This window comes from Pipistrellus hanaki (genome assembly GCF_964339955.1).
Source record: "Pipistrellus hanaki genome assembly, chromosome: 5".
NCBI lineage: Eukaryota > Metazoa > Chordata > Mammalia > Chiroptera > Vespertilionidae > Pipistrellus > Pipistrellus hanaki.
The window spans coordinates 34,582,417-34,608,637 of NC_140507.1; the positions used below are offsets into that span (position 1 = coordinate 34,582,417).

Consider the following 26,221-nt stretch of genomic DNA (forward strand, 5'->3'; position numbering starts at 1 on the left):
AGCTTTGGTTCAAATCTTGACTCCACTGTATCTTGGTTTGGGGCCTCAGGCAAGTCCTGTCACTTGGCCTCAGACCCACGCAAAGTGGGGAAAGAGCTTAGCTGTGAGGGTTAAAGGGGCCCTGCACACAGTCAGCCGTGTTCGTGTAGCAACTGATCTCATTTCCTTTTCCATTTTGTGGCTGGAGTTTCCCCATTTTCATCAGGCAAGACCACGGGCAGGAAATGATGAAAGCCTTTTAATGAAAACACTGTACAGTATCTGTGGGGCAAAGGCCAGGAGGCCTTGTCTAGGAAGAAAGGTGGAGGTGGGCCCAAGGGGCTTCCTGTCCCTGTGAGGACAGCGGAACGAAATGCTACAAAAATGCCTGGACGGTGGCCCAGGCCTAAGCTGCCTGTCGTGCTGGGCTGGGGAGGCCAGGCCCCCTCCCTCTCCCCTCGGAGGCGCTGCAGCAGCCAGCAGAGGGGCCGGAGGAGCGCCTGCTCCCGCGCCGAGGTCCTTTGAGTCCATTCCAACAGGAGGCGCCTGAGCAGCCCCTGAGGCCTGGGGAGGGCAGAGGCTCGCTCTGGGGTGGCGAGGGTCATAGCCAGGCGCCGCTGTGTGAGTAGCTGTGCTCCTGGCCGGCACTGAAGCCCCGCAGCAGCTCGGCCTCACCCCCGAACACCACGCTCTCCACGTCCACCTCCAGCTCCTCTGCGCAGGGAGAGGTCCAGTCAGGAGACCTGGCCCACTGGCCCACCCACCCCCCGCTTCAGGGCACTCACCTTGGTCTGAGTCAAACCGCTCAGAGGAGAGGCCTGAGGAGTCCAGGCTGTCAGCCCGCAGCCGCTCCCGTTCGCCAGCCCCCGCCGGCGCCCGGAGCTGCTCCAGCTGCTGCCGCAGGCTCTGCTGCTTGCTGCGCAGCTGCTCCTTGAGCCTCTGGGCCCGCTGCTCCTGCTCCTCCAGCTTCTGCGGATTCCAGAGGAGCAAAGGGCTGGGGTCAGCTGCCTGGGGCCTGGGCCTCAACCAGCCTAACTCAGCAGCAGGCCATGGCTACTTGGTGACTGCCTGTTCCAGACAGGGGCTCTCTAAATCTGAGCTCCACAGGGTTACCTCCACATCCTCCGGGGAATCAGGCCCTTCTGCCCCATGTAAATGGCCCGTGAGTTCTGTCTAGCTGGGCAAGGGAGGGAGGGCAACAATCTCAAAAGACCTTCAGGGTTTAGTCAGGTGAGGCCTAGATAGGTGATGTGGAGTGATGAGTGCTGGTATCAAGCAACAGATGAGGTGTGGCAGGGGCTATGACATGATGGCAAGTGTGAACTCCAGCTGAAGGAGGCAGCCACCTCATGGAAAGAGGCCCCGTGTGGTCCAATCTCTCGGTGTCTTTAAGAAAAGCTGGAAAGTCAGATTTTTCATGTCAAATGTCCTCTTAAGTGCTGCCACGTAGCTAAACTTTTAGAAAACTATAGACTAAACAATGGCTACCAGTTTGTAACTCCTAGTCAAGACCCTCCTAGGAACCCTAAGGTTTTTTCATCATTAATCTGTCCCCCCTCCCTCACCACCCCACCAGAGCTCTGTGGGTAGGAGCCTGCAGTCAACAAGAAGGAAAGCACGGGAAGGGACACGGGCTGGGTGCGGAAGGATGAGTAGCAGCTGCCGAGGTGAAGATCGGGGAGGAGAAGCACTCAGGCAGAGGGAGGTCAGGAAGAGCACCAAGAATTCGGCTTTTGGCCCTGGCTGGTTTGGCTCAGTGGATAAGAGCATTGGCCTTCAGATTCAAGGGTCCCAGGTTCGATTTCAGCTAAGAGCATGTACATTGGTTGCAGGCACATCCTCAGTGGGGGATGTGAAGGAGGCAGCTGATCTACTGATCTTTCTCATTGATGAATCTAACTCTCTATTCCTCTCCCTCTCTATAAAAAAGTCAATAATATATATATATATATATATATATATATATATATATATATATATATATATATTTTTTTTTTTTTTTTTTTTTTTTTTTTTTTTTTAAGAATTCGGCTTTTGGTGGGGAACAGGGAAGAGATGAGACTACAAAAGCAGGCAGTGGCAGCAGATGAGTGGTGAAGGGCCTTGAGTTCACAGGAAGTAAGGACTGAGACTTTCCTGTCAGGAGCCCTGGAAGGTCGTCAGCAGAAGAGGCACCTGGACAGATCTATGTGCAGCAAAGAAACCCTAAGGCAAGGCGGAAGCGGAACAGGAAGCAGGGAGCACAAGGCGAGGTGATGGGGCTTACGGAAAGAGCAATCCACAGGTCCTGCCCACCTGCCAGTCAGCACTTAAGGGGCACCCCATCCCTCTAAGACCCAGGCCAGGCGAGCCCCAGTGAGAAACAGGCCTGCTGTTCAGCGAGGGTGTTCCTCAGGCACCATGAGGGGAGTGCAGGCAGACAGTCCCACTCTGATTTATTTACTACACGGCATATCTGTCTGCCATGGCCTGGGTACCTAGAAAGGCCTAGCAGAGCAGGTGCTCAGTACTTGAAGGAAAGAATGCAAGTCAGGAGTCCTGAATCTGCCTCTGCTGAGCCCGGCTGTACCTCCATTTCTTCCTCTGAAGGACCCAGAGGGCAAGAAAGGCCTCTACTATTTCAAAGGCCACTCCTAATCCCCTCTCTGGGGCTGCCTGGGGCTTTGAGTCTGCACTCACTACTCATGTCCACCAGGGGGCAGCAGCGAGAGCCCTGGGAAAATGTTGACTGTCATCCTCAGTCCTTAAGTCTTCCTGGCCTCTGGAGCTACCTCCCAAAGTGGCTTCAGGACAGACTGCCCAGAACAGGAGGCCTTAAGGATGGGGAGAGGAAGAGCGTGGACAAGACCCCTTACAGTCTAAGAGACCCTTACACATGACCCATCACATTATCTTCAACCGTCATGCCTCCCCATACAGAGGAGGAAAGGAGTCCAGAGCGGTTAAGTGCCTGGCCCGGAGCCTCACAGTTGAAACAGAGGTAGTAATAGCTGTAATAACAACAGTGAACAGCTTAACATCATTTGCCCAATAAATCCTGAGTTACTTTTTGCTTTTCTTCCCATTTAACAAATGTGGAAGCTAAAAGCACAATGGGCCCCTCTCCCCAGTGCCACCCAAGCCCTTCCCGGCTAACCCTCTGCACACGCCCTGGTAACCTGGCTCCCGGGGGCAGAGGCAGCCCCTCACCTGGATGTGCATCCTGGCCCGGCGCAGAAGGCTCAGGGTGGTGTAGCGGGCACAGTCAGCCCCCAGGGGCATCTGCTGCTTCAGCTGCTCCAGGCACCGCTTCAGCTGGGCCCTCCTGCAGGGAAAGGGGTCTGGAGGGCAGTGCCAGCCCAGCCTTGATAGCTAGAGGGCTGACAGGGGAGGGAAGGCCAGAGAGAGACAGTCCCTGAGGCCCAATGCTGTCAGGGCATGGCTGGGACTCACCTGCGCTTCTCCAGCTCGTTGTGCACAGACCTGCCAATGCCAGAGAGGATGGGGTGAGGGGCCATCAGTTGCTGCCCACACCCTCAGTCCCAGGCTCCCAGAGGCTCAAAATCCACTGCAGATGTCTGCCCCAGACTAGCTCAGTATGGCAACCTTGTGCTGGCCTCGGGCACCTGAGTTGCTAGGTGGAGGCAGAGACTCATGGGGAGCTGGTTGGGGGTGGGGCTAGGGGGCAAATGCTGAAAGAGGCCTGCCCAGGTAGCTGTGGAGTGCAAACAGAGGTGACAGTTGAGCTGAGCCAGAAACACAGGTCACCCAAAGCAGGTGGTGGAGAAAGACACTCAAATTGGAGGGCACAGCTTGTGTAACGGGTGGAGATGGAGAGACAAGGAGCAAGCCTGTGGGGAAAGGGAGTGATGTGATAGGTGGAGTATGGGAGTGTGAGTGGAAGCCTTGTTCACATCAGGGGCGCTCAAGAAATAGTCTTTGAGTGGATAGAGGGGTGTGTTTGGGGGAAGGGGAGATGGCAGGAGGGGTTTGAATGTCTCCAGAGAAGGGTACCTGGCCCGGAAGGCGCAAGCAACAAGGAGGAAATGGGCTGAGGAGGGGCCCGAAGAGGGACAGCGCCACCCCCCCGCTCCCCATCGCCATCGCCCTCCTCACCGCCCACTGTCCAGCGCGCCAAGAGCTTGGGGGGGTCCCTTCCTCTTTCTGTGGACCGGGCCTGGACTTCGGTGCGGGAACAGGAACGCGTATCCGTGCTCAGCCTCTGCCAGAGAGAGCCCGCGTCTGCGTCAGGCTGGAGCTGGTCCCAGCGGGCGCCCCTGGCATGGCACGGTCAGGAACAGGCTTTTGGAGCCAGGACCATGTCCCCAACACCCCCCCTCCCTCCCACCCCCAGCCCGAGGACTCCTCCATTTTAAGATGGGGTGACCCGGGGCTACTGTATTGAAGCCATGCATGCATCCTTCAAGTTGGGAGCCAAGTCTACCCCAGGCCCGTGTCAGCAAGGTCGCAGCCTGGGGTCCAGCCACGGGTCCTGCCTCACCTCTCTCGCGGCGTTCCAGGAACTCGGCCGCCTGCAGCAGGACCTGGATGTTGCTGGCCACAGATTCCATGTCGGCGACAGCTGGCGGCGGGCGGGCCGGAGTGCGGCTGGAGGAGCGGCAGCACCACTTTTGTTACAATGTAACTGACACGGCGCAACCAACACAGGCGCCCGCCCCGCCCCCCGACGCCCCGCCCGCGGGACGCCCCGCTCTGGGCCCGCCCCCCCAGGACCCGCCCCCGCCCCCACCGCGAGCCGCTCGTCCCCCCGGACACCGGCGGCATCGATCGGGGCGCCAGCTCCAGGTCTGCCCCTGGGCAAACCCTCGGGCTGGGAGGTGAGTCTCCTGCCCGCTTTGCCCAGCGACCCCGCACTAGCTATTCGGCGTCTCAGGGCCTCAGTTCCCCGCACGTGCGGGCGGCCGGGGCCGGGCAGAGCGAGCGCTGCTGCTCCAGGAGCCCCGAGCCTCCGGAGGCCCCGGGCCAGCGGCTGCACGTGGGCGCCGCGGAGACACGGCGAGGGCCCTCGCCCATTGGCCGGGCGGCTCGGGCGGCTCGCTGTCGTCACCTTCGGGGCGGGGCCTGGGAGCCTCCGAGGCCCCATTGGCTGCGCGCAGCCCCGCCCTCGCTCGCGGCTGGTCCACACCTTCGGGCGGGAAAAGGAGCAGGTTTCAAATTTGAAAACCCGGGCGGCGGGGCGGGGCTGAGCGGGGAGCGCGGCCGCAGTGCGCAGGCGCCAGGACGGGAGCCGGGACCCTGCTCTGCGCTCCGCTCCGGGCTCGGTGTCTGGGCCTGCCGGCCTCCTGCCTCCGTGGGCCCTGCTGGGCTTCAGATTGCTGTCGTGACGAATGGGAGTAGCCTCCCAGCTTGTCCCGCTCACCGACAGGGAAGCTGCTGCCGCTACAAAACGTCAGCAGGACCCCAGCTTCCAGGCGGACAGCCTCGCCGGAGAGCCCTGCGTTCTGGAGCCAACGGGGTTGGGTGTCTCCTGTCACCGCTGCCTCTCAGCTCTGTGACCTCCCTCCTGTAAGCTCGGGGACAGCGTTGTTGCAGGAAGAGCCCGCGCCTTTGCCGTGCCCAGTAGGTAGGAGCTGCTTATTTCTACCACAGGCCACCAGATGGCGCCCTCTTCCTCCTCCGGAGCCCCTGGTGACTTCCTTGCCTCACCAGCAGGTGTGGCCACCCCTGCGGGCACAGTGACTGCTATGGGCGGAGGCAGGAAGATGAAAGCAGGTGTTTTAGGTGTGGCATTTCTGCCAGTGGGGGGCGGAGTCTGAGAACCGGCAATAGAGAAGGGGAATCAGATTCTTTATAAAGACGTGGTGCTGGGTAAACACATAGCACCTGGAAGTCAGTCCTCAGTTCCTTGGAGTTTCTCTGAGTCACTCCCAGAGAAATCACTTGACCGGCTCAGCCAGGAGCTAAGCCATTCGCCCATCCCTTCACTCACCAAAAATCTGCTGAGCACTTACTGGACCCCAGGAACTGTGCTGGGGGCTAGAGAACAGAATCATTGGCCAAACCAGACAGGGCTCCTGCCTTTGCAGAGCTCACAGGCGAGGGGGAGAGAGATGGACGTAGCAGACACATACGAGTTAGTTTTGACAGGTCCTCACAGGGAAAGACACAGTGAGAGGGCATGTCTTAAGGAGCATTGGACCTAAACAGGTAGGTCAGAGAAGGCTTTTCTAGGGAAATGGAGGAATAGGTGTTATCTATGTATAGGAAGGAAGTAGGAGAATTCCAGACAAAGGAACAGCAGGTGCAAAGGCCCTGAGGCTGAAAGCAATGCATGCTGACTGAGGCAGCCACTGTGGCTGGCTAGCATAGAGAGCGCAAAGAACAGGTGCAGGCCGACGCTGAAAAGATGGGCAGGGCTCAGAACAGGCTGATGTTCCCCAGATCCCCACCTGCACTTAGTTATGTCTGAAAAAAAGGAGTCACAAGGTTTGTAAATGAATTTCTAATTTTTTTTTATTAAGGTCTGTACCCACATAGCACAGGCACAAACCCACCGGTCAAATATCTGGGACGCAGAAGGCCTGGTGCGGAGGCAGGAGAAGGGAGGGATTCTGAAGGAGTGAGTCCCTGGCAGAGGAGGGGAGAGGGGCACACTCCCACAGCTGACGATGCTCCCACAGGAGGTTGTGGCAGGGAGACAGGGGCTGCCTGGGGCTGGAGTGACCACCCTGAGGCGTCTGGGCCTCCTCCTAGGAGCCATGGGTAGAGTTCAAACTAGGGAGCAATATGGAGGCTAAGTACAGCCTGGCCTCCGGCCTCCCAGGGCCACAAGCCAGGGGGACAGGAAGGAATACCTCCCAGGGAGCAGGGCTGGTGGGAGAGATGGAGCCCCCGCCCCGAGCCCGCAGATGCCCTGGGCCCCTCTGAGGAAGTGCTAGTGCTGGAACCTTCCGGGTTCGGGACCGAGCAGAGGACCTCCGGTCCTCCTCCTCCCTCAGCCCTGGCTTAGCATCTGTCCCGGGCCCACAGGTCCGACAGCTCCGGCCCGGATGGCGCAGCCCTGTGGCCGCCCTGCCGGCTCCCCAGCCCGTGGCCTTGCCAGCCCTCAGCAGCTGTGGCTATGCTGCGGGCACGGCAGTACAGGTTCTGTTGGAACTAGTGTCCTCTGGGCGCTAAGGGCAAAGCCTACATCTGTGCCCTGAGGGGAGGGAGAAGGGGGCGCACACCCCCTGAAGAGGGCAGCTTACAGGAGCCTCAGCCCAGGCTCACCGTCCTCTCCCACCCATTGGACAGGATGTCCCCCCAGAAGCCTTTCACCACTTCCCGGCGGGAGAGTAGTGGTGGGGGGGAGGGCAGAAATGGGCAATATTGGATCTGGAGCCTGGCTCAAACCCTGGGCCCCTACCCAGCCCCTTCCCTGGGCTCCCTGCCCCAGGTTCTCCCACTGCACTCCATCCTCCTCCCTTCCCAGAGGACGGCGTTCCTCGGTGATGGAGCCAGCCAGGCCATGCCCTTAGCGAAAGCCCCACTGACTCCCTGGTGCTCAGGGAAGTTAAGCTGTGCCCCTCCTCCCCTATGTCAGCCAAGACACATGCCCTTGCCCATCTGTCTGCTTCCACCAGCTTAGCTTAGATGTCACTTCCTCTGGGAAGTGTCCAGACTTCTCTCAACAAGACATCTTTTGGAAAACAGCAGTGTTCCTCTGTCCCTCAGGGTCAGCCTCTTCTGCCTGACTGACCAAAGTGACCGAGAACACCAGTGCTGAGAAAGGAGAGGGGGCTGGCTGGCCTGGGTCTCCATGCCCACAGGAGGCTGTTGGTGTAGCATTCAGCAGACCCCAACGTGGTGGCCACTACTGGAAGGCCATCCAGGCTGTCTGGGGCAGCACAGCACAATGATTAACAGAGTCTGGGGGCCAGGAAGTCCCTCACTGGAGATTGCAGGTGACTAGACCATGGGGCCTGGCTAGTCCAAGTCTCACAAGTGGCTGCCAGTCCCAGTTACCTTGGGGATGGAGGTGGAGGCACCAGGAAGAAGTCTCTGTAAGAGCTGTAATATGTCCCTTATTGATTCCTTATGTAGGTAGTCTCTCCTCTCTCTGTCTTACTAAATCTTACTAAGTGTTCTTTTAATATTTTCAAAGAACCAGTTTTGGATTTAATTTGCTCCTTTGTTCCTAGCTGCTGCTGCTGCTTCTTTTTTTTTTAAAGGGGGAGGTTTTCTTTTCTTTTTCTTTTTTTTTAAAATATATTTTATTGATTTTTTTTTACAGAGAGGAAGAGAAAGGGATAGAGAGTTAGAAACATCAATGAGAGAGCATCATTGACCAGCTGCCTCCTTGACCGGAATCGAACCTGGGACCTTTCAGTCCTCAGGCCGACACTCTATCCACTGAGCCAAACCGGTTTCGGCTGTTCCTAGCTTCTTAAAGTGGAAGGGTAGATAACCTATTTTATTCCTTCTTTCTTCACATTGCTTTAACTGCATCCTACAAACTTTCATGTATTGTAGTTTTGTTAGTTTTTCTTTTTTAATTCTCACCTGAGGATATTTTTCCATTGAATTTTAGGGAGAGTGGAAGAGAGAGGGAAAGACAGAGAGAAATATTGATGTAAGAGAGACACATTGATTGTTTGCCTCCTGCATGAGTCCTAACCAAGGTACATGCCCTTGACCAGAATTGAACCTGGAACCCTTTGGTCCACAGGCTGACGCTATCCACTGAGCCAAACCAGCTAGGGCTTACTACATTCTTTTGATTAGTGTTCTTGTGGTATGTTTTTCCCATCTTTTTGCTTTTAACCTACTAGTGTCCGTATAGACATGTGTTTTTTTTTCCTTACAAACAGCTTATTTTTTTCTCCTCCGTGATCTGATAATCTCTGTCTTTGGATTGTATTTAATAAAATTATTTTGATATGGTTGAGTTTAAGGTCTATCAGCTTTTTATTTTGCTTTTGTGCCAGCTGTCCTTTTCCTATTTTCCCTTCTTTTCTGACTTCTTTTGGGTTGAGTTTTTATTAGCATCCCATTCTATATCCACAACTGGCTTCTTATCTGCACCTCTTTTAAATGGTTATTTATTTATTTTAAACAAGTGACATTTTATTTATTTATTTAATATATTTTATTGATTTTTTTACAGAGAGGAAGAGAGAGGGATAGAGTTAGGAACATCGATAAGAGAGAATCATCAATCAGCTGCCTCTTGCACACCCCCTACTGGGGATGTGCCCGCAACCAAGATACATGCTCTTGACCGGAATCGAACCCGGGACCTTTCAGTCCACAGACCGACACTCTATCCACTGAGCCAAACCGGTTTTGGCGGTTACTTTATTTTTTATTTTTAAAAAAATATTTTTGTATTGATTTCTGAGAAGAAGGGAGAGGGGAAGAGAGAGAAAAGAGAAACATCAATGCTGAGAGAGAATCACTGAATGGCTCCTACTGCATGTCCACACCGGGGAGCAAGCTCAGAACTGGGCATGTACCCTGACTGGGAGTCAGACCATAACCTCTAGTTCATAGGTCATGCTCAACCACTAAGCCACACAGGCCAGGCTGCCTTCTAGTTTTTGTGGCTTTTTTGTTTTGTTTTAATATTTTTTTATTGCTTTCAGAGAGGAAGAGAGAGAGAGAAACAATAATGATGTGAGAGAATAACTGATTGGCTGCCTCCTGCACGCCCCCCACTGGGGACCGAGTCCACAATCCTGAGCATGTGCCCTTAACCGGAATCAAACCTGGGACCCTCTAGTCCACAGGCCGACACTCTAGCCACTGAGCCAAACCAGTTAGGGCTTGTTTTTGTTTTTTAATCTTTATTGTTGAAAGTATTACATATGTTCTCTTTTTTCCCCCATTGACTCCCTCCAGCCCACCCCCACCCTGCACCCCAGGCCTTCAGCACCCTATTGTCTATGTCTATGGGTTATGCATACATGCATACAAGGTCTTTGGTTGATTACCTCCCACTCACCCATCTCTCCCCCCCGCCCCCATCTTCCCTCTAAGATTCCACACACTGTTCCATGCTTCCATGTCTCAGGATCCACTTAGTTCATCAGTTTATTTTGTTATAGACTCCACATATGAGATCATGTGAACTTGGCTTTTTCTGGCTGACTTATTTCACGTAGCATGATATTTTTCAGGTCCCTCCATGCTGTATCAAAAGGTAAGAGATTCTTCTTTTTACTGATGCATAGTATTCTATGGTATAAATGTGCTACAGCTTTTCTATCCACTTGTTTATTGATGGGCACTTGGGCTGTTTCCAGATCTTAGCTATTATAAATTGTGCTGCTATGAACATAAGGGTGCATACATCATTTCTGATTGGTGTTTCCGGTTTCTTAGGATATATTTGTATCATAGAAGTGGGATCACTGAGTCAAATGGCATTCCATATTTAATATTTTTTTGAGGAAACCATAGTTTTCCATAATGGTTGCACCAGTCTGCATTCCCACCAGCAGTGTACTAGGGTTCCTTTTTCCCCCACATCCTCACCAGAACTTGTCATTTGTTGATGTATTGATGGTAGCCATTCTGACGGGTGTGAAATAATGCCTCATTGTCATTTTAATTTGCATCTCTCTGATGATCAGTGACTGAGCATTTTTTCATGTGTGTCTTGGCCATCTGTATGTCTTCTTTGGAGAAGCGTCTGTTTAGATCCTTTGCCTATTATTTAATTGGATTGTCTTCCTTTTAAATTGTATGAGTTCCTTATATATTTTTGGATATTATCCTTTATCAGATGCATCGTTGCCAAATATATTCTCTCATACAGCGGGCTCCTTTCTCATTTTATTGGTTTCTTTTGCTATGCAGAAGATTGCTATGTGTATGGTATTTGTGGTCTAGTTTCAGTTTTTTTGCATGTACCTATCCAATTATCCCAACATCATTTATTGAAGAAACTGTCTTGACTTCGTTGTATACTCTTACCTCCTTTGTCAAATATTGAGTATAATGGCTTGGGTAGATTTCTGGGTTCTCTGTTCTATTCCACTTAACTATATGCCTGTTCTTGTGCCAGTATCAGGGGATTTTGATTAGGGTGGCTTTGTAGTATAGCTGTGATCCCTCCAACTTTGTTCTTCTTTCTCAAGATTGCTGCAGTTATTCAGATTCTTTTTTGGTTCCATATAAATTTTTGGAGTATTTGTTCTAGATCTATGTAATATATTGCTGGTATTTTAATAGGGATTGCATTGAATCTATAGATTGCTTTGGATAGTATGAACATTTTAATGATGTTAATTCTACCAATCCATGAACACAGCATATTCTTCCACAGTTTTCTGAGTACAGGTCTTTAACCTCTTATTTAAGTGTATTACTAAGTGTCTTAATTTTTTTCTTACAGTGGCAAATGGGATTTTCTTTAGTGTCTGTTTTCTGAAAATTCATTATTGGTGTATAAAAATGCCATCGATTTTTGGGTGTTAATTTTGCATCCTGCTACACTGCCAAATTCATCTATTAACCTAGTTTTTTGGTGGAGTCTTTAGTGTTTTCTATGTACAATATCTTGTCATCTACTACAAACGAGTATTAGATTCTCCTTCCCAGTTTGGATGCTTTTTCTTCTTGTCTGATCGGTGTGGCTAGGACTTCCAGTTCTATGTGGAATAAGTTCTTACTCTGTATCTACTATTATTACCTATTTTTTACAATGAGAATCTAATTGACACTGTTAATTACAAGAAGCCTGCTTGCAGCTGTTTAGGATCGCTCTTGCTTTTAAAATGGAGACTCAAATGTTATTGAACTGAGTGCAGACACTGAAAGTGGCTCTGGACTAGACGAGGACACACGGCTCCAGGGGGGGCCGGATGGTCGGGGGCAGGACTGGACAGCAGAGGCAGCCAGAGCCTGGATGGAGAGAACCATGAAAGCGGCCAGGTGGCAGCACTTCTTCTCGCTAACTTTCTTCCCAAGACACCTCAAAGGGAACACCACTGCCGGCCCCAGCCTGTCCCCCTGTGCCCAGTCTCTTCTACGTCACCCTGAGCCTCCTAGAGTTTCCATAGGCTGAGGTCACACCTTCTGCACGTTACCTCAAATTCTCCCACCAGACTTTCCCCAAGAGGCCAGAGCAAATGAGAGGTGGCACAGGAACACACAGCGCCTGACCCTGACTCTGCAGGTGACACTGGACAAGCTTTGTGCCTCCCTGGGACAGGGAGCACAGACCTGCCCGGGGGATGAGGCTGGGAGCTGGGGAGCCTGGCTATCTGGAAGGTATTTGAAGAAAACAAAAAGCCCTTCAGGACAGTCACACAGGGTGGTTATTTCACTTTATTTAGCACGTGTCGGTCTCACTCCGGGCCACAAACTGCTCCCGAGGCCTGCCTTGAGGGTCTGCCCTGGGAAGCTCAGAGGTGAACACGAAGGCCGGGCTCCACGCTTGGCCTCTTCTGCCACAGGCAGCGCACAACTCGCTGCTCGTGTCCCGGGCGCCACCGTGTGGTCGGGAGGGGTCTCCAGTGTTCCAGGCCTCCCACTGGGGCCTCAGCCCAGCTCCAGGCACAGGCCCCTGCTCCTGAGATGCCGGCAGTGGGCCAGGCCTCTGTCCATGGCTGGAGGGACACCAAACCCTTACTCCCAGCCCTGCAGCCTGTCCCTGCTGGGCAAGAAGCAAAATGTATGAAAATACTTTAATTATTTCTTTTAAACTGTTAAGAAATAAGGTCATCTTGTTTTTCTCTTACAGTCCCAGTAAAAAAAAAGTTCACATTAGTGCAGGGCCAGTAACTCCGCGCCGGCCGCTCAGTAGAAACGCTTGTTGCGCTCCTGCCGCTTCTGAAAGACCACGGCGCCCACGACGGCACACACGATGATGCCCAGGAGCGCGCACAGCAGCAGCAGGAACACCCGCCACCCCGTCAGGGGCCCGCTGCGGAAGTTCCCCGTCGGGTCGTCCACGTTGTCTGAGGGGCGAGGAAGGGGGAGGTGAGTGAGTGCTAAAGCCGCTGGCAATGCCCTGGTGGGTCCCATCCCCATCAGGTGGCAGCTGCGGCTGCACACAGCTGTAGTGAGGGGCAACCCTGAGAACCCCACAGATAAGGCCTGGGATCTGCTTTCACAAGCCCACCCCTCCCCAGTGCAGTGGTCCGAGGTCCCCTTCTGCAGAAACACTGCCCTGGCCAAACGCCGGCCTGACTCACACCTGGATGCCTTTGGTGGTGTGAGTGTCCTCTACCCTGTCCTTCTGCTCTGGCCACATCACTACCCTGCCTGCTAACCCTGTCAATGGTGAGCGCCAGGCCTGCAATTCCAACCGCCCAGGGACAGGGTTCTCCTCCAGACAGGCCCACCGACACCCTCCCTTCCCAAAAGCCCTGACCCGGCAAGCTGCCGTCCTGCCGCCAGCTGCCTTCCACCCTGCACCCCCTTCCACCCTGCACCCCCTTCCACCCTGCACCCCCTTCCACCCTGCACCCCCTTCCACCCTGCACCCCCTTCCACCCTGCACCGCGACAACAACGGCTTCTGACTGGACCGGGAGCTCCATGCAGAGGCACTTCCAGGAAGCAGCCCAGCCTGAGGGCCCCCAGGGCTCCTCAGCCCTCTCTGCCCCCCTCTCCGCTCCAGTCACTAGCCTGAGCCCTGGGCAGCGCCAGGACACAGCCAGGCACTGAGCGGAAGCTTTGGGATCGCCCACTGAAGGAACAAATGGATGGACACGTGTGAAAAGTGAATCCCCATCTGGCAAACCACATCGGGTTGCTGGGTAATTCAGAGCACATGAGTTCTCTGAGTCCTTGGCAGCCAGAACCCTTCTATCAAAATGGCAAGACAGTAGCTTATGACAAGGATTGTGACTCTCAAAATATTTAAAAAGTAACCTGAATCTTAAAAAAGTGACATGTCTTCCCTAGCCAGTTTGGCTCAGTGGATAGAGCATTGGCCTGTGGACTGAAGGGTCCTGGGTTCAATTCCAGTCAAGGGCACATGCCCGGGTTGTGGGCTCGATCCCCAGTGGGGGGCGTGCAGGAGGCAGTCAATCAATGATTCTCTTTCATCTTTGATGTTTTTATCTCTCTCCTCACTTCCTCTCTGAAATCAATAAAAATATACACACATTTTTCAGTGAGATATCACATAAAATGCTGCGACTCCGGCTCACACACTGCAGGACGATTCTGGGCTGGGCTGAGGGGCCGTTGGTGCTTTCCAGACCTTTCCCGGAGGCCATGCATGTGCACTGTCAGTGCCCTGCCAATCACCACACAGCAGACTGGCCCCTGTGGGCCTCACCCGCCATTACCCAGCAGGCTCCAGGCTCACACACGGCTCGTCAGCATGGCTGCTGATCCAAAACCCACAGCCAGGCCCGGCGAAGGCAGAGGGACCATAAACGTACCTTTCGGTGACTTGAGGAAATGGACGCTGGGCTCAATCTTGGTCCAGTCGATGTTCTCCTCCTCAGGGCTGTGCTCCACCATCAGCTGGAACAGCTTCATGGAGATGATGTCATGATTGTCTGCAGGGCCGAGTGGTAGCTTGTCAGAGGCCTGCCGCCATGGCGCCACGGCTCCTGCGTCTCCCAGCCACATAAGGCGGCCACATTCCTCAGGGAGAAGCCTGCTCCCGCCTGGCTGAGGGCTCAGCCCTGATACATGGTCAGCAATTGCACCCGAGACTTGGGAATGGCCCAGGCCAGGGCTTGATGGTAACTGATCGGCCCATTCCTGAGGTTAGGAGGTTGAGGCTCAGAGCCAATGTAAGGGTCCCATCTGTCAGTTTTGCTAAACTAAGGGAATCTAAGGAAAGGCCTGGAAAGGCAAGACCTAAATAGCAAGGACCTGGTGGCCAGGTGGGTAGAGCCAAGAGCACCGTTATGTGCAGCCCCCGGAGGCCAGGGACACACTGACTCTGAAGTCAGACTGCAGTTCCCATCTGAGCTCTGCCCCCCCTGGGGTAAACCTCGGGGATTCCTTCAACACTCCTATTCCCAATGGTCTCCACTGTGAAAAGGGAGAGACCGCTAGCTACCTAAGCATGTATCACGTGACTTTATGGGAAGTGCAGGTGTTTGGGGCGTATGTGTACAATTTTAAACAAGGGAATCAGGGAAGGCCCCAATGAGGAAGTGACATCTGACTTGAAGATGAGAGTGAGATACAAGCACAAAGGCCGAGGCAGGAGGGCACTAGGGTGAAGAGCTGGAGGCCATGTAAATGGGGAGCTGGGAGCAAAGAATCAGAGGTGATGGCACTAAGGCCTGGCAGGCCACTGCAGGGCTCTGAGCGGAGCAGCAGTGACAGCTCATGTGAACTTTAATGGGATCGCTCTGGCTGCAGAGCTGGGAGTGACCTCTGGGGCTGGCATGGAAGGAGAGGACCAATCGGGGCTGCTGCAGTTGTCCAAGTGAGATAGGATGGTGGCCTGGGTCCTGTTTTTAGCCCGAGCAACTAGGACAGAGCTGTCATTTATATCTTGGTCTTCAGCCCTAGCCACTTTGGCTCAGTGGGCAGAGCGTCAGCCTGTGGACTGAAGGGTCCCGGATTTGATTCCGGTCTAGTACATATGCCTGGGTTGTGTGCTCGGTCCCCAATGCAGGAGGCATCCGATCAGTGATTCTCTCTCATCATTGATGTTTCTATCTCCTCCCTCTCCCTTCCGCTCTGAAATCAATAAAAAGTATATATTTTTAAAAAATGTAGTCTTCTCATTGTGAGCATGTAAAGACAGACACCTACTGGGCATCCAGGTGGAGATGTTGAGAGGGTTGTTGATAACATTGTGCTGCAGATGGAAATCTGGGGTCTATAGCGTCCAGATACAAATCCCAAAGGGCGGGGAAGATCACCGAGGACTGCTCACGGCGTGTGTGCGTGTGTGCGCACGCGCGCGCGCGCCAAAATGGACAGACAATGCAAAGAGGAGGAAGAAACCAGGCCAGTGTGGAACCAATGCAGGAAGGAAAGTGACAGGCTGTGTTACAAGCTCCCAACAGACCAGGGAAGGTCGAAACTAAGACTTAACACCCTGCGCAGCCCACTCACCAGACAGGTCACCAGTGCCAGCAGAGGCTCCGAAGTAGTAGCCGGTGGGGAGGAGCACACCCGTGATGTCAATGCAGTTCTTCCATTGGTTCTTGTCCTCCAAGTCAGTCATCACCTGCAGCCAATCAGCAGGTAAAGCATGCCCCGGGCTCAGACTGCCCACCTACCCCTGCAGAGCCAGCGCAGGCAGAGGGCAACCCACACCACCACCTCCTGCTCACCGTCAGACGGCCCCGGGAGTAGCGGACAGCCAGAAAGGTGTCATGATCACTGTTGCGGAAGTCAGCCGTGCAGCCTGCCAGCTCGGTCCAGCGGCCATCCTTACTATGGTCGTAGGACAGGGAGCCATTGTTCACCATCACCGAGATGTACGGGAACACACGCTGAGACCAAGACACCGGTTACTCGATGGCCAGCCCAGCGTTTGAAGTGGCAGGGGTACCACCACCCCAAACCCTGGAGGCTCCTTTGTGCTGGGGCCAGAGGGAAGTCCCTCAGCCCCATGCCTAGCCTTCCTGTCCTGTTCTAGGGAGGGAGCAGGGGCCTACCTCCGTGGCCTCATCATTGGGATACGTGTCCAGGAAGATGGCTAAACCGTGGAAGTTGTCTTTGCTTCCAAACACAGGCCCTGGAATGAGAAAGATGCTCTAGTCATGGAGAAAACTGGGGTGTACTCTGGGTAGCCTAAAGGACAAAGTATTGCCAGTGGGAGGGGGGGGGGGGTAAGAGATGGTAATCTGTTGGTCTTTCACCCAAGAAAGAGGAGAGACCCCTAAGAAAAAACCTGGAGGTGGTCTCGGGGATGTGAAGAGAGGACTCGGGTTTGAAGCCTGAGCTGTGAGGGGACAGCACCTGGCCGAGTGCTCTGCAGTATCACTGACAAGACGGTCCCCAGCCTGTGAAAAGCAAGTGGCTACCAGGAAGCCCTATCCTTAATCCAGGGGTCAGCAACTTGCTGTCCAGGTTGAGAGAAAATATTTTGGGCTTTGTGGGCCACATAAAGTCTTAGTCAGTCTTCCTTGCTTTTGCTTTTAAAAGATAACCCTTTAAGACGGTAAAAAAAACATTCTTAGCTGGTGTACAGCACCAGGCCATCATGGGGTACACAGCACCCAGCCCCTCCTCTTCTCAAAGGTCCCAGGTTTCCTCAGAGAAGAGCGGCAGCACCTATCAGGAGAGTGCGGCGTGGAGAGTCCTGGCACAGATGCTCCCACACACGAGTGCAGCCCTACCTTGCACAAGACGGTCCCGAGTGTACCACAAGGCAATGCCGTCTCCATGGAGATTCTTCTTCCCAGCACCGTGGACTCTGAAGTGGACATGCATCTCCCAGTCTTTGAGGAAGCAAGGCTGGAGGAAGAGGAGAGAGGGATGCTCTGAATTCTCTGGAGCTGCCACAGACCCTGCCCCACTGAGACTAGGCACTCCTTTGTCAAAAAGCACCACTGACCAACAGACCCTCTAGCTTTCTCAGCAGGAAGAGAGGAGAGGGAGGCTCAGACCCTCCCAGCCCAGCACCAGTCTTCTCCACTTGAATTCACTTTCCTCAAAACCAGCCAAACCTGTCAACCCTGTTTTCTCTCCATCCCCACTGCTCTAGCCCTGGGATCTTGTGAAAGGATCTGTTTGAGCGACACAGTTTACAAAACAGAAAACACATTCAGAGACAAAATAACTTGTGCAGAGAGTGTGCAGGTGCCAGTGGACAGTCTTGAAAAACACCAAGCTCTGTCTGATGCAGAAACTGTGCTGTCATCTATACCGCCCATGGCTCTCAGGTCTTCAACACAAACTGCCTCAGGTCCTTTCCAGCCTCCCACGCCCACCATCTTCCCTTCTAATCCACCTTCCAAACTGAGGGACTCAAATCCAGGTCTGGCTGACTCCAAACCTCAAGCTCTTGGCCAGCATACCTCCGGACCCCTACAGCCCCAGTCTGACCCCAGTGTGGAGTCTGGAAGGGTCATGCCCTGGAGCCTCTGGGCTACCATGATCTGAGGGAAGGTAGATGCTCCCTGGCATTCAGGAATACCAGGTGCAGAGCTGGGCACTGCTGCAGCAAGGAAAACAGCCTGGCCTTACACACCAGGAAGTTACTCAAGAATACTAATGTGACACATACTTTGTCAAGAATCCACGTAAGGGAAGTCTGCAGATGATTGTGTGAGCAAGTGATTAGCGAAGCCCCATCAGACAGGCAAATGGAAACAAGATATTGTTGACGCATCAGATTGGCAACTATTAAAAAGATCAATAATACCCTGTGGATGAGGATGGAAAGAAACACACCCAACCAGCAGGACTGTGAATGTGCCCTCCTGTCGTCTTGGGGCAGTTTGGCTGCTGCAGTCTTGAGCAGGATGAGGCAGAGCCACGGCACTTACATTTAATGATATCAAAGACACCACTGCAAACCAGTATCAATGCTGTGTTCCCATTTTTGAAAAAGAAAGGAATTAGTATATGTGTAGAGAAAGAAAAAAATGAAAGGAATATGAACCAACAATAACAACAGGTGACTCTGGGAGGGGAACTACAGAGAATGTTTACTTTCTATGTTTGAATTTTGTATGATGAATGTATTACCTATGTAATCCGGAAAAAAACTCAAATAAAAAATAAAGACCTTTATGTCCCATCACGGCGAACTTTGTGCATTCATGAAGGCATCAGACTCAGTGTTCTGGCTCTAAGCATCAAACCGCAGGAGATGCGGCCCTGCCACCTCTGACACACAGCTAGCAAATGCCACGAGTAACGAGCAATCAGCCTCCCTGTTCTTTACAGCTCACTGGCTCCGAGAAAACCTGCACAGTCCAGGGGAGCAAATGAAGGTGATGAGAACCAACTCTCAAGGACAGACGGACAAGGAATCCGAGTCCACAGCTTCGGAGGGAGTGGCAGTTCTGATGAGCTAACCTTGCTTTGGGCTGGGACCACAGACAGTAAGCCCAGACTAAGAGTGAGCCAGAAAGGCCCTCCCAGGAACGATAACTCAGCTGAGTCATGTCAATCCCTGAGATTAGACCAAAGAGACTCATCTAATCCTCAGATTAAAAAAAAAAAAAAAAAAAATCTTACAAATACAGTATCTAGTACACAATAAAAAATACCAGACATATGAAAAGACAAGATATGAACAAAAACCAGAAGGAGGAAGAAAGGGAAGGAGGAAGGTAGGAGGCTGACAGGAATTCCAGATATTGGCCTTTAAAATAACTAGTTTACTATGTTCAAGGAGATACAAAACAAGATTGAAAATTTGGTAGATAATGAACATTTTTTAAAGTCATACTATAAAAAATTCCAGGCGCAGCCAGCATAACTCAATAGCTTGAGTGTCGACCTATGAACCATAAAGTCACAGTTCGACTGCCAGGCACACCCCCAGGTTGTGGGCTCAATCCCCAGTATGGGGCCTGCAGGAAAAATCCATTATTGATGTTTCTCTCTCCCTCTCCCTTCTCTAAAATCAATAAGAATATATTTTTCAAATTCCAGAACAAAAAATACAATAAATTAACAATGTAATGAATAGGTTTTACAATAGATTTAAAATAGATGAAGAGAGAATAAAAGCATGGCAGACACAAAACACTAGGTAAGAGGCAGAGGAAAGAGTGAGAAAATATAATTGGAGTTTCAGAATGATTAGCAAAAGAATAAAGAAAAGTTTAAAGAGACATCTAAGCACTTATCAATAAAACTGGCTCTGACACTGTGCCACAAATCTTAAGTCTTACAACCAGAGATTTTAAAAAACCCAACAAATCAAAAGCATTTAAAAAAAAACAAAGAAAAGGAATGGATATCAAGTTGCAATATTTCCATTCCACTGAATACATTTAAGGGTACTGAACAGTTTTAACTTAAAATGGCATTATTAACTATGCTGGAAACTAGATCCTTTGCATATATTTAAACCTGTGTCAACTTTTAAAATATATATATATTTTTATTGATTTCAGAAAGGAAGAGGAACAGAGAGAGAGATAGAAACATTAATGATGAGAATCATTGATCGGCTGCCTCCTGCACACTACTTACTGGGGATCCAGACTGAAACCTGGGCATGTGCTCTGACCAGGAATTGAACCGTGACCTCTTGGTTCACAAGTGGATGCTCAACCACTGAGCCACACCAGCCAGGCCCTATATCAACTTTTTAAAAGCGAAGGGGCCATACACTTTCAGACAGTACATCAACAAAAATAACACCAAGACCATGCTGCAGCCTCCACACAGACCCCCCTCAGGATGGGCCTGGCCAGTCCCCCAGGCTTCCCTGTGTCTTGTGCTCCAGCCATGAGGCACTTGGATTCTAGTCACCACTGGGCCACTCCTCAATCCGGACCAGTTCACCCCAACACCCTAACAGACACTGTGTCTTATCTCTGCTCAGAAGACAGCTGGTACTCAGTAGTGTTTGCTCATTTGCTGCTCCTCCCAAATGGAGTAAATGGGGACAAAAAACAGAAAAGTCTAGAAAACACCTCTCTAGCTCAGTAAAGGAATAGTTGGCTCTTGGTAAACACTGGGCAGAAAATTTTAAGAGTTCTAAGCAGTTTCTTTCAGTAACTATAGGAAACACTCCAATCCTTTGGGAATATCTGTAGCGCCAAACAGCAGGAGCTGAAGGGGAAGGAAGACTGAAAATTCGATGAAGGCAAGTGCAAAATCCTGTCAGCCCAATGACATTGCCATACCACTGACAATGGCGACCACCAACCTACCTACAATCATAATTAAGTTACTTGTGACTGAACCCAATTTCCAACAGTTCCAGCACTATTTGTACCTTACTTACACACACACACACACACACAAAACAAAACCACCTTAATGTTATACTGAACTCATTTCTGGAAAACTTAAGGCTACATTAACATTTTTAATTGACAAAATGTGACTCAGCGGAGTTACTGAAATACTCTTGAGTGGATGGCACTCAGCTGAGACTTCACAGATGAGAAGGAAGGAAGCAGGCATGAGAGCCAGGAGGCAGTGTCCCAGACAGAGGGGACAAGTGCAAAGGTCTCGAGGCAAGAAGCAACCAGAGAGGCTAGAACAAAATTAACAAAGCAAATAACTGGCAGTGCCAGGTACCAGGAGCCAGAATGTGTACACTAATGCATGTTTATCCCCCTTCACAGGAGACCCAAGGCTCCAAGGATCAGACTGAGAGCTGAGGAAGGTAACCCCACATGTTCCTAGCCGTTAGGGAGAGGACACGATGAGGGAACAGCCAGATGAGGCAACAGGAAGACAGTGTGGACTCCCAGAACTAAATGGGGACGACAACCAGGGAGAAAACAAGGGTAATGACCAACACCTTGGGCAGAGGAAGGGTTGGGGTCAGACAGGCTGAGGCAAGAGCAGATTCTACCCTGAGCTGTGATCCAGCCCAAATGGTGGGACGAATGGAAGGAACAGGATCTTTTTGGGGCATTTTGCTGTGTGTTATGCACTGACTTTAACATGCCTTATTGCATTTAATCCTCAAAATAGGAGGGTTCAATTCGGACAACATGACAGCTCCACTTAAACTGAGTCGTAGCTTCTTAGTAAATGGAAATAACATCACATACTTCACAGGGGCTTTAAAGGAATTAAGTGAGAAGGATGTAAAGTGTCAAGCACAGTTCGTGATAACACAGTAACTACACCAGCCATTACAGATTATTACTGTGACTAAAATGAGGAAGGGGCGGACGAGGGAGGGGCAAGCCTTCAAACCAATCTGAGGTCTGCGCTGCAGCGGAGACTGGGAGCCGTGGCTTACTCAGGGCCAAGCCTGGCCTCTGGGGACCCACTCACCTGGTGGTTCCAGATGGAGCCCTCTTTGCTGCGCTCATCGGGAGTCAGGCGCACGTACTGGCTGGTGAGGATAGTGCTGCCCTGGAAGTCCCAGAGAGGCATGGAGCTGGAACCGACACCTGTGGGCAGTGATGGGCACAGACAGGCGCGTAAAAGGCCATGCCAGGCCTGGCCTCGCCAGAGGCAGGAAATCCACAGAACCGCCCTGCTCGGAAGAAAGGGCCACCCTTTTCCCAGCCCCGTGCAGCCTCGCCCTCACCCTGCACTCATTTCCCGCCTCAGGCCTCACCTTGGTAGGGCTTGATAAGCGAATGCTCCCGCTTGAGGTGTTCACTGTTGCCGTCAGTTATGTCCGCAGCCACCGGCCCCAGCAACAGAAGGAGAAGTAGATGTGTCATGGGGCCAGGGCCGGGGCCGGGAAGCCCAGGCCTCCCCGGGCACCGCCGGCCCCAGCCCCTGCGCCAAATCCAACCTTCCGCCGCCATTCTCCGTTTCTCTCTGCCACTTCCGCTAGGGGACTTCCGCCTTCCGGGTGTCTCATCGAATAGCTTCCGGCCGGAAACCTTCCAATGTCTGTCACCGGGAGTTAAATACAAAGCCTCGCAGCCTAAGGGACGGCGACTTTATTTGCTGAGCAGACCCCATCCAGATCAAGTGCAGTTCCACAGCCTTGGCTGCTCCGACGTACCGGTCGCCCAGCCTCGGCAACGGGCTCTTACGAGCCACAACCAATCATGGAACAGCACGTTAGGATTGTGAGCAAATGGAGAGCAGAGGAATGGTTTAGTCGGGGGCGGAACCAAGGGCGTCATCGAAGCGCGGTATGCTGGAACTTGTAGTTCTGGTGGGCCACTCGCGTGGACTGGACGAACGAAGAATACAACGCTCTAGGCCTTTGGCCTCTGACCGCGTCTCTGGAGTAATATTTCCCATTCCGAGGGTTAAGGATCTCTAATTTGAAGGCAGATGCCTAAATTCCAACCTCCGTGCCACCTCGGACTCCCTGGGTGACCTCGGATGAGCCTTAGCTGGCTCTGGTTTCACCCGCTGCAGCTTCACGCCTTTGAAGACTTAGAATTACCAGTGATTTGAAGTCATCCACTTCTCCCAGGTCCTCAGGCCCATTGGGTTTAAGCAGGACGGCAGACCGGTACCCTGCCCCGGATCCCAGTGATGGCTGGGACGCATACAGATCCAAGTGGTCATAGTGCTTGCCTGCTGCAGCAAGAAGTGTCCATGAGCTCCAGCTGCTTTGGCTCAGTGAATAGAGAGCTTCAGCCTGTGGACTAAAGTGTCCAGGTTTCATCCCATCAAAGACACATGCCTGGGTTATGGGCTCCATCCCCAGCAGGGGGTGTGCAGGAGGCAGCCAATCAGTGATTCTCTCTCTCTTTCTCCCCTCTCCCTTCCTCTCTGAGATAAATAAAAATATATTTTTAAAAAACAAAATAAATTATTTAACCTCCAATATATTTAAATGAGGACTCTTAAATTCACATTATAAATCCAAATTTTTAGTTTCTTAGGAAACATTGGGATATCCAACCAAGATAAGCCCACGGGCTGCCCCCCTACAAATGCCGTCCTCTTCTAAGTTAGTCTCCAGGCTGGCCACTAATTGACCCCACCTGTCTGGTCCCTCTAGGCATTTAAATTAAACACCCCTGTTATAGATCACAGCATGGGACCTGGGTTGGTTGCTCCTTTATTTTATTTTAAGAAGCTTCCCTTTTGAATGAATTAACTTATTCAGGATTAACTGATGAGACATCTTTTCCGGCTCATGTATTTTTAATGAGTCAGACATGTACAATAAGGGTCTCCTGCCACTCTTCTCCCACAGGTTATACCCTTCCAGAGGTTTACTTATGTCCATACAAACAAGGACATGTACATTCTACTAGACTTCCATGAGGCTGGGATGTTTGTTAGCTATGGTCACTACTGAATCCCCAGCAACTAGAACAGTACTTAGCATAAAGGAGGTGAACAGGGGAAAGGCATCTTCAACAGAGGGAACAGGAAATGCAAAGTCAGGGAAGGTCCCGTGAAAGGATAAGGAATGCAAGCAGTTTGGAATGGCTGGAAAGTGGTGGGCAAGAGTTTGCTTGAGGTCGGAACTCAAAAGGCTTTTAACTCTCAGCTAAGGAATATGACCTTTTTCCAGAAGGCAATGGGGTGGTTTTAAGCATGGGAGTGGCCAATCTGGGTTTCTCTCGCTATGGTGATGAGAAGAGACTGGAGCCAGGTAACAGGTAGGGAGGTTGAATAGGAGGTCACTAGGACCAGAAGCAGAAAGGAAAGGCCTGGGGCAGGGAAGTCTCCACAGGAAAGGGGATCAGAAGTCCCACAGGAAGACTGGACATCAGTAACTGATCCCCTTTGGGAAGCCAGAGAGAGAGAAGTGGAGAATAGTATTTTGTGGAATGGAGGTCCCACACATACCCATGGAGGGGAGAAAAGTAGATAAGGGCTCAGAGATTGGAACTCCCAGGGCTGCCTGGGGTCCCTGAGGTGACTATGTGGTCAGGGTTAAGACTGGCATCCATGATGAAGAGGGAGGAGAGGTGTCTTAGTATTGGGAGAGGATGACCTTAGGAAGGGGTCCCAGGCAGAGCCTGTGATTGGACCTTTGGGGGAAGGAAGATGAACTGTTGGCACTTGGGCTGATGGTGGCCCAGGCCCAACTCCTGGCACCCAGGCACAAATGTTCACAGCTTAGCCTATCTCTAACTTGATGTGAACCCTTGGGCAACTCACATCTCTCAGAGTCTCAGTTCCATGATCACTACAATGGGAATAGTGAAATCCACTCACAAAGAGGTTGTGAGGGTCAAATGAGGTCAGGATGGGAGAAAACCCTGTAAATCGTAAAGCCCCCTCTGAAACCCAGGCCCAGACCCATCATGGCACAGCAGACAGACAGTGTGTGATGTCCACTCACATCACGCACTCCACACCCCCTCAGAGGCACATTTACACTCCTTATTAAACCCGCCACGGGCAAAGCTCCAGGCTTCCCCAATAAAAGTCCCATATACACACCGAGTCTGAATGAATCTCTCTGTCTGGGTGGCCTGGAGCAAGGTGTGTGGAAGGAGATAAGAGTCAGGGGTGATTTAACTAGGGTAATGCTAGCTGCTGTAACAAATAGACCCTAATGTGTGTAATGGCTCACAGTTTATTTCTGCTCATATGTAACAGTCCAAGACTGCTGTTTCTGGTTGATGAGGGGCTTGCCTTTGGGCACTAATGCAGAGACCCATGTTTCTTCCTTCTTGTGTCTCCACAATCCCCTGGAGCCTCATCATCTTCCGTATCCAGCCAACTAAAGGGAAAAGAGAATGTGGAGAGCAAGTACTACTTCAAAGCCTTGGTCCAGAAACAGCACACATCATTCCACTCATATTCAGTTGGTGGGAACTAGTCACGTGGCCACCATACCTTGCAGCAAGGGAGCCTGGGAAGTTAAAGTTTAGCCATGTTTCCAGGAAGTAAAGAACGTGAATTTGTGGTAAAGACTTAGTTTCTGCCACCGAAGGTTTCAGGCCACATGTCTAGAAAGGGGCAGAGTATAGAGGGTAGAATATGAAAAAGGGGGTGTCATTTTTTTCCTTCAGAGAGAGGGGTCCAAACTGGAGTAATGGATGACTTAAAGGCTCTATGTCCACACTTAAAGTAGTGGGTACATGCATGTTCAAGAAAGAGGCAAAGTGAGGATTCTGTCTAAAGGGTCCGAGTTCATCTGGAACGGGGGCCAGGCTGAGAGGGCAGGGTGGAACTCTTCAGTTGGCAGGGCTCTACCGAGGTGGGTGGGATTTGTATGTGAGCAAGGCGAATGTGACTGCACGTGTGTCTTTGAGCATAGGTGCACCTGATCCATGTCCCTGCCCAGATGGGCGAGCGTGGGCTTGCACATGCCTATGTGCAGGTGTGCCAGTCACATGTACCTCTCCACAGGACTGCACATACATATGACTGAACACCAGGTGGTCCTTATGAGGGAGAGCCTGTGTGTTTATAGACGGACACACCTGAATGGCCTGTATGTGCATGACCAAGCATGCAAAGTGCCCATCTGTCTGCACAATCAGGCACCTGCCTGAGAAGAGTCTGGGCACAGCTGCCTGGAGGAGGTGTGCTGAATGTACACAAGCCCAGCACACCGCAGGTGTGAGATAAGTGTGTGCCGGGTAAAGTCCACATGTGGATACACGGTGCACATGTATACAAGCCCATGGAAGCCCCTGCCAGGTGTCCAGAGCTGCCTCGGTGTGTGAGCCTGCACTTCTGTGTGCCCAGGCATGGCCGTGGAGCTCTCTGGGCACACAGAAGCTTCTGTGTATTGGTGCCTGTGTGGGGCGCTGCAAGGCTGTGTTGGTGGCATGTGTGAGAGCACGTGTGTGTGTGTGTGTGTGTGTGTGTGTGTGTGTGTGTAGGAAGAGGCTGTTCACTCTCTT

General features: G+C 51.9%; 2 protein-coding genes across 2 annotated transcripts; both read right to left on the reverse strand.

Annotated features, from left to right (window-relative positions):
• Window positions 1-225: 225 nt before the first annotated feature.
• Window positions 226-4,965, reverse strand: MXD3 (MAX dimerization protein 3). Its single transcript, XM_084886735.1, has 7 exons — window positions 4,709-4,965; window positions 4,460-4,566; window positions 4,075-4,180; window positions 3,412-3,441; window positions 3,169-3,283; window positions 765-948; window positions 226-693 (listed from the first exon to the last, which is right to left on the reverse strand). Exons 1-7 carry the CDS (start codon window positions 4,741-4,743, stop codon window positions 581-583), a joined length of 690 nt encoding a protein of 229 aa, XP_084742861.1. The 5' UTR covers window positions 4,744-4,965; the 3' UTR covers window positions 226-580.
• Window positions 4,966-12,576: 7,611 nt separating this feature from the next.
• On the reverse strand, window positions 12,577-22,513 carry LMAN2 (lectin, mannose binding 2). Its single transcript, XM_084886695.1, has 8 exons — window positions 22,051-22,513; window positions 21,762-21,880; window positions 17,177-17,294; window positions 16,493-16,572; window positions 16,166-16,327; window positions 15,945-16,059; window positions 14,300-14,419; window positions 12,577-12,863 (listed from the first exon to the last, which is right to left on the reverse strand). The coding sequence occupies exons 1-8, from the start codon at window positions 22,244-22,246 to the stop codon at window positions 12,703-12,705; spliced, it is 1,071 nt and encodes a 356-aa protein (XP_084742821.1). The 5' UTR covers window positions 22,247-22,513; the 3' UTR covers window positions 12,577-12,702.
• Window positions 22,514-26,221: the final 3,708 nt, after the last annotated feature.

Excerpts from the sequence above, each read along its gene's own strand:
- LMAN2 (XM_084886695.1), bottom strand. The coding sequence starts at position 22,246 with ATGGCGGCGGAAGGTTGGATTTGGCGCAGGGGCTGGGGCCGGCGGTGC. Across the intron at positions 21,881-22,050 it reads GCTTATCAAGCCCTACCAAG|GTGTCGGTTCCAGCTCCATG; the intron begins GTGAGGCCTGAG and ends CACTGCCCACAG. Across the intron at positions 12,864-14,299 it reads TTTCCTCAAGTCACCGAAAG|ACAACGTGGACGACCCGACG; the intron begins GTACGTTTATGG and ends CTCGCCCCTCAG.
- MXD3 (XM_084886735.1), bottom strand. The coding sequence starts at position 4,743 with ATGCCGCCGGTGTCCGGGGGGACGAGCGGCTCGCG. Across the intron at positions 4,567-4,708 it reads GGGGGGACGAGCGGCTCGCG|CCGCACTCCGGCCCGCCCGC; the intron begins GTGGGGGCGGGG and ends CCGCTCCTCCAG. Across the intron at positions 3,442-4,074 it reads GGCGCGCTGGACAGTGGGCG|GTCTGTGCACAACGAGCTGG; the intron begins GTGAGGAGGGCG and ends TGGCATTGGCAG.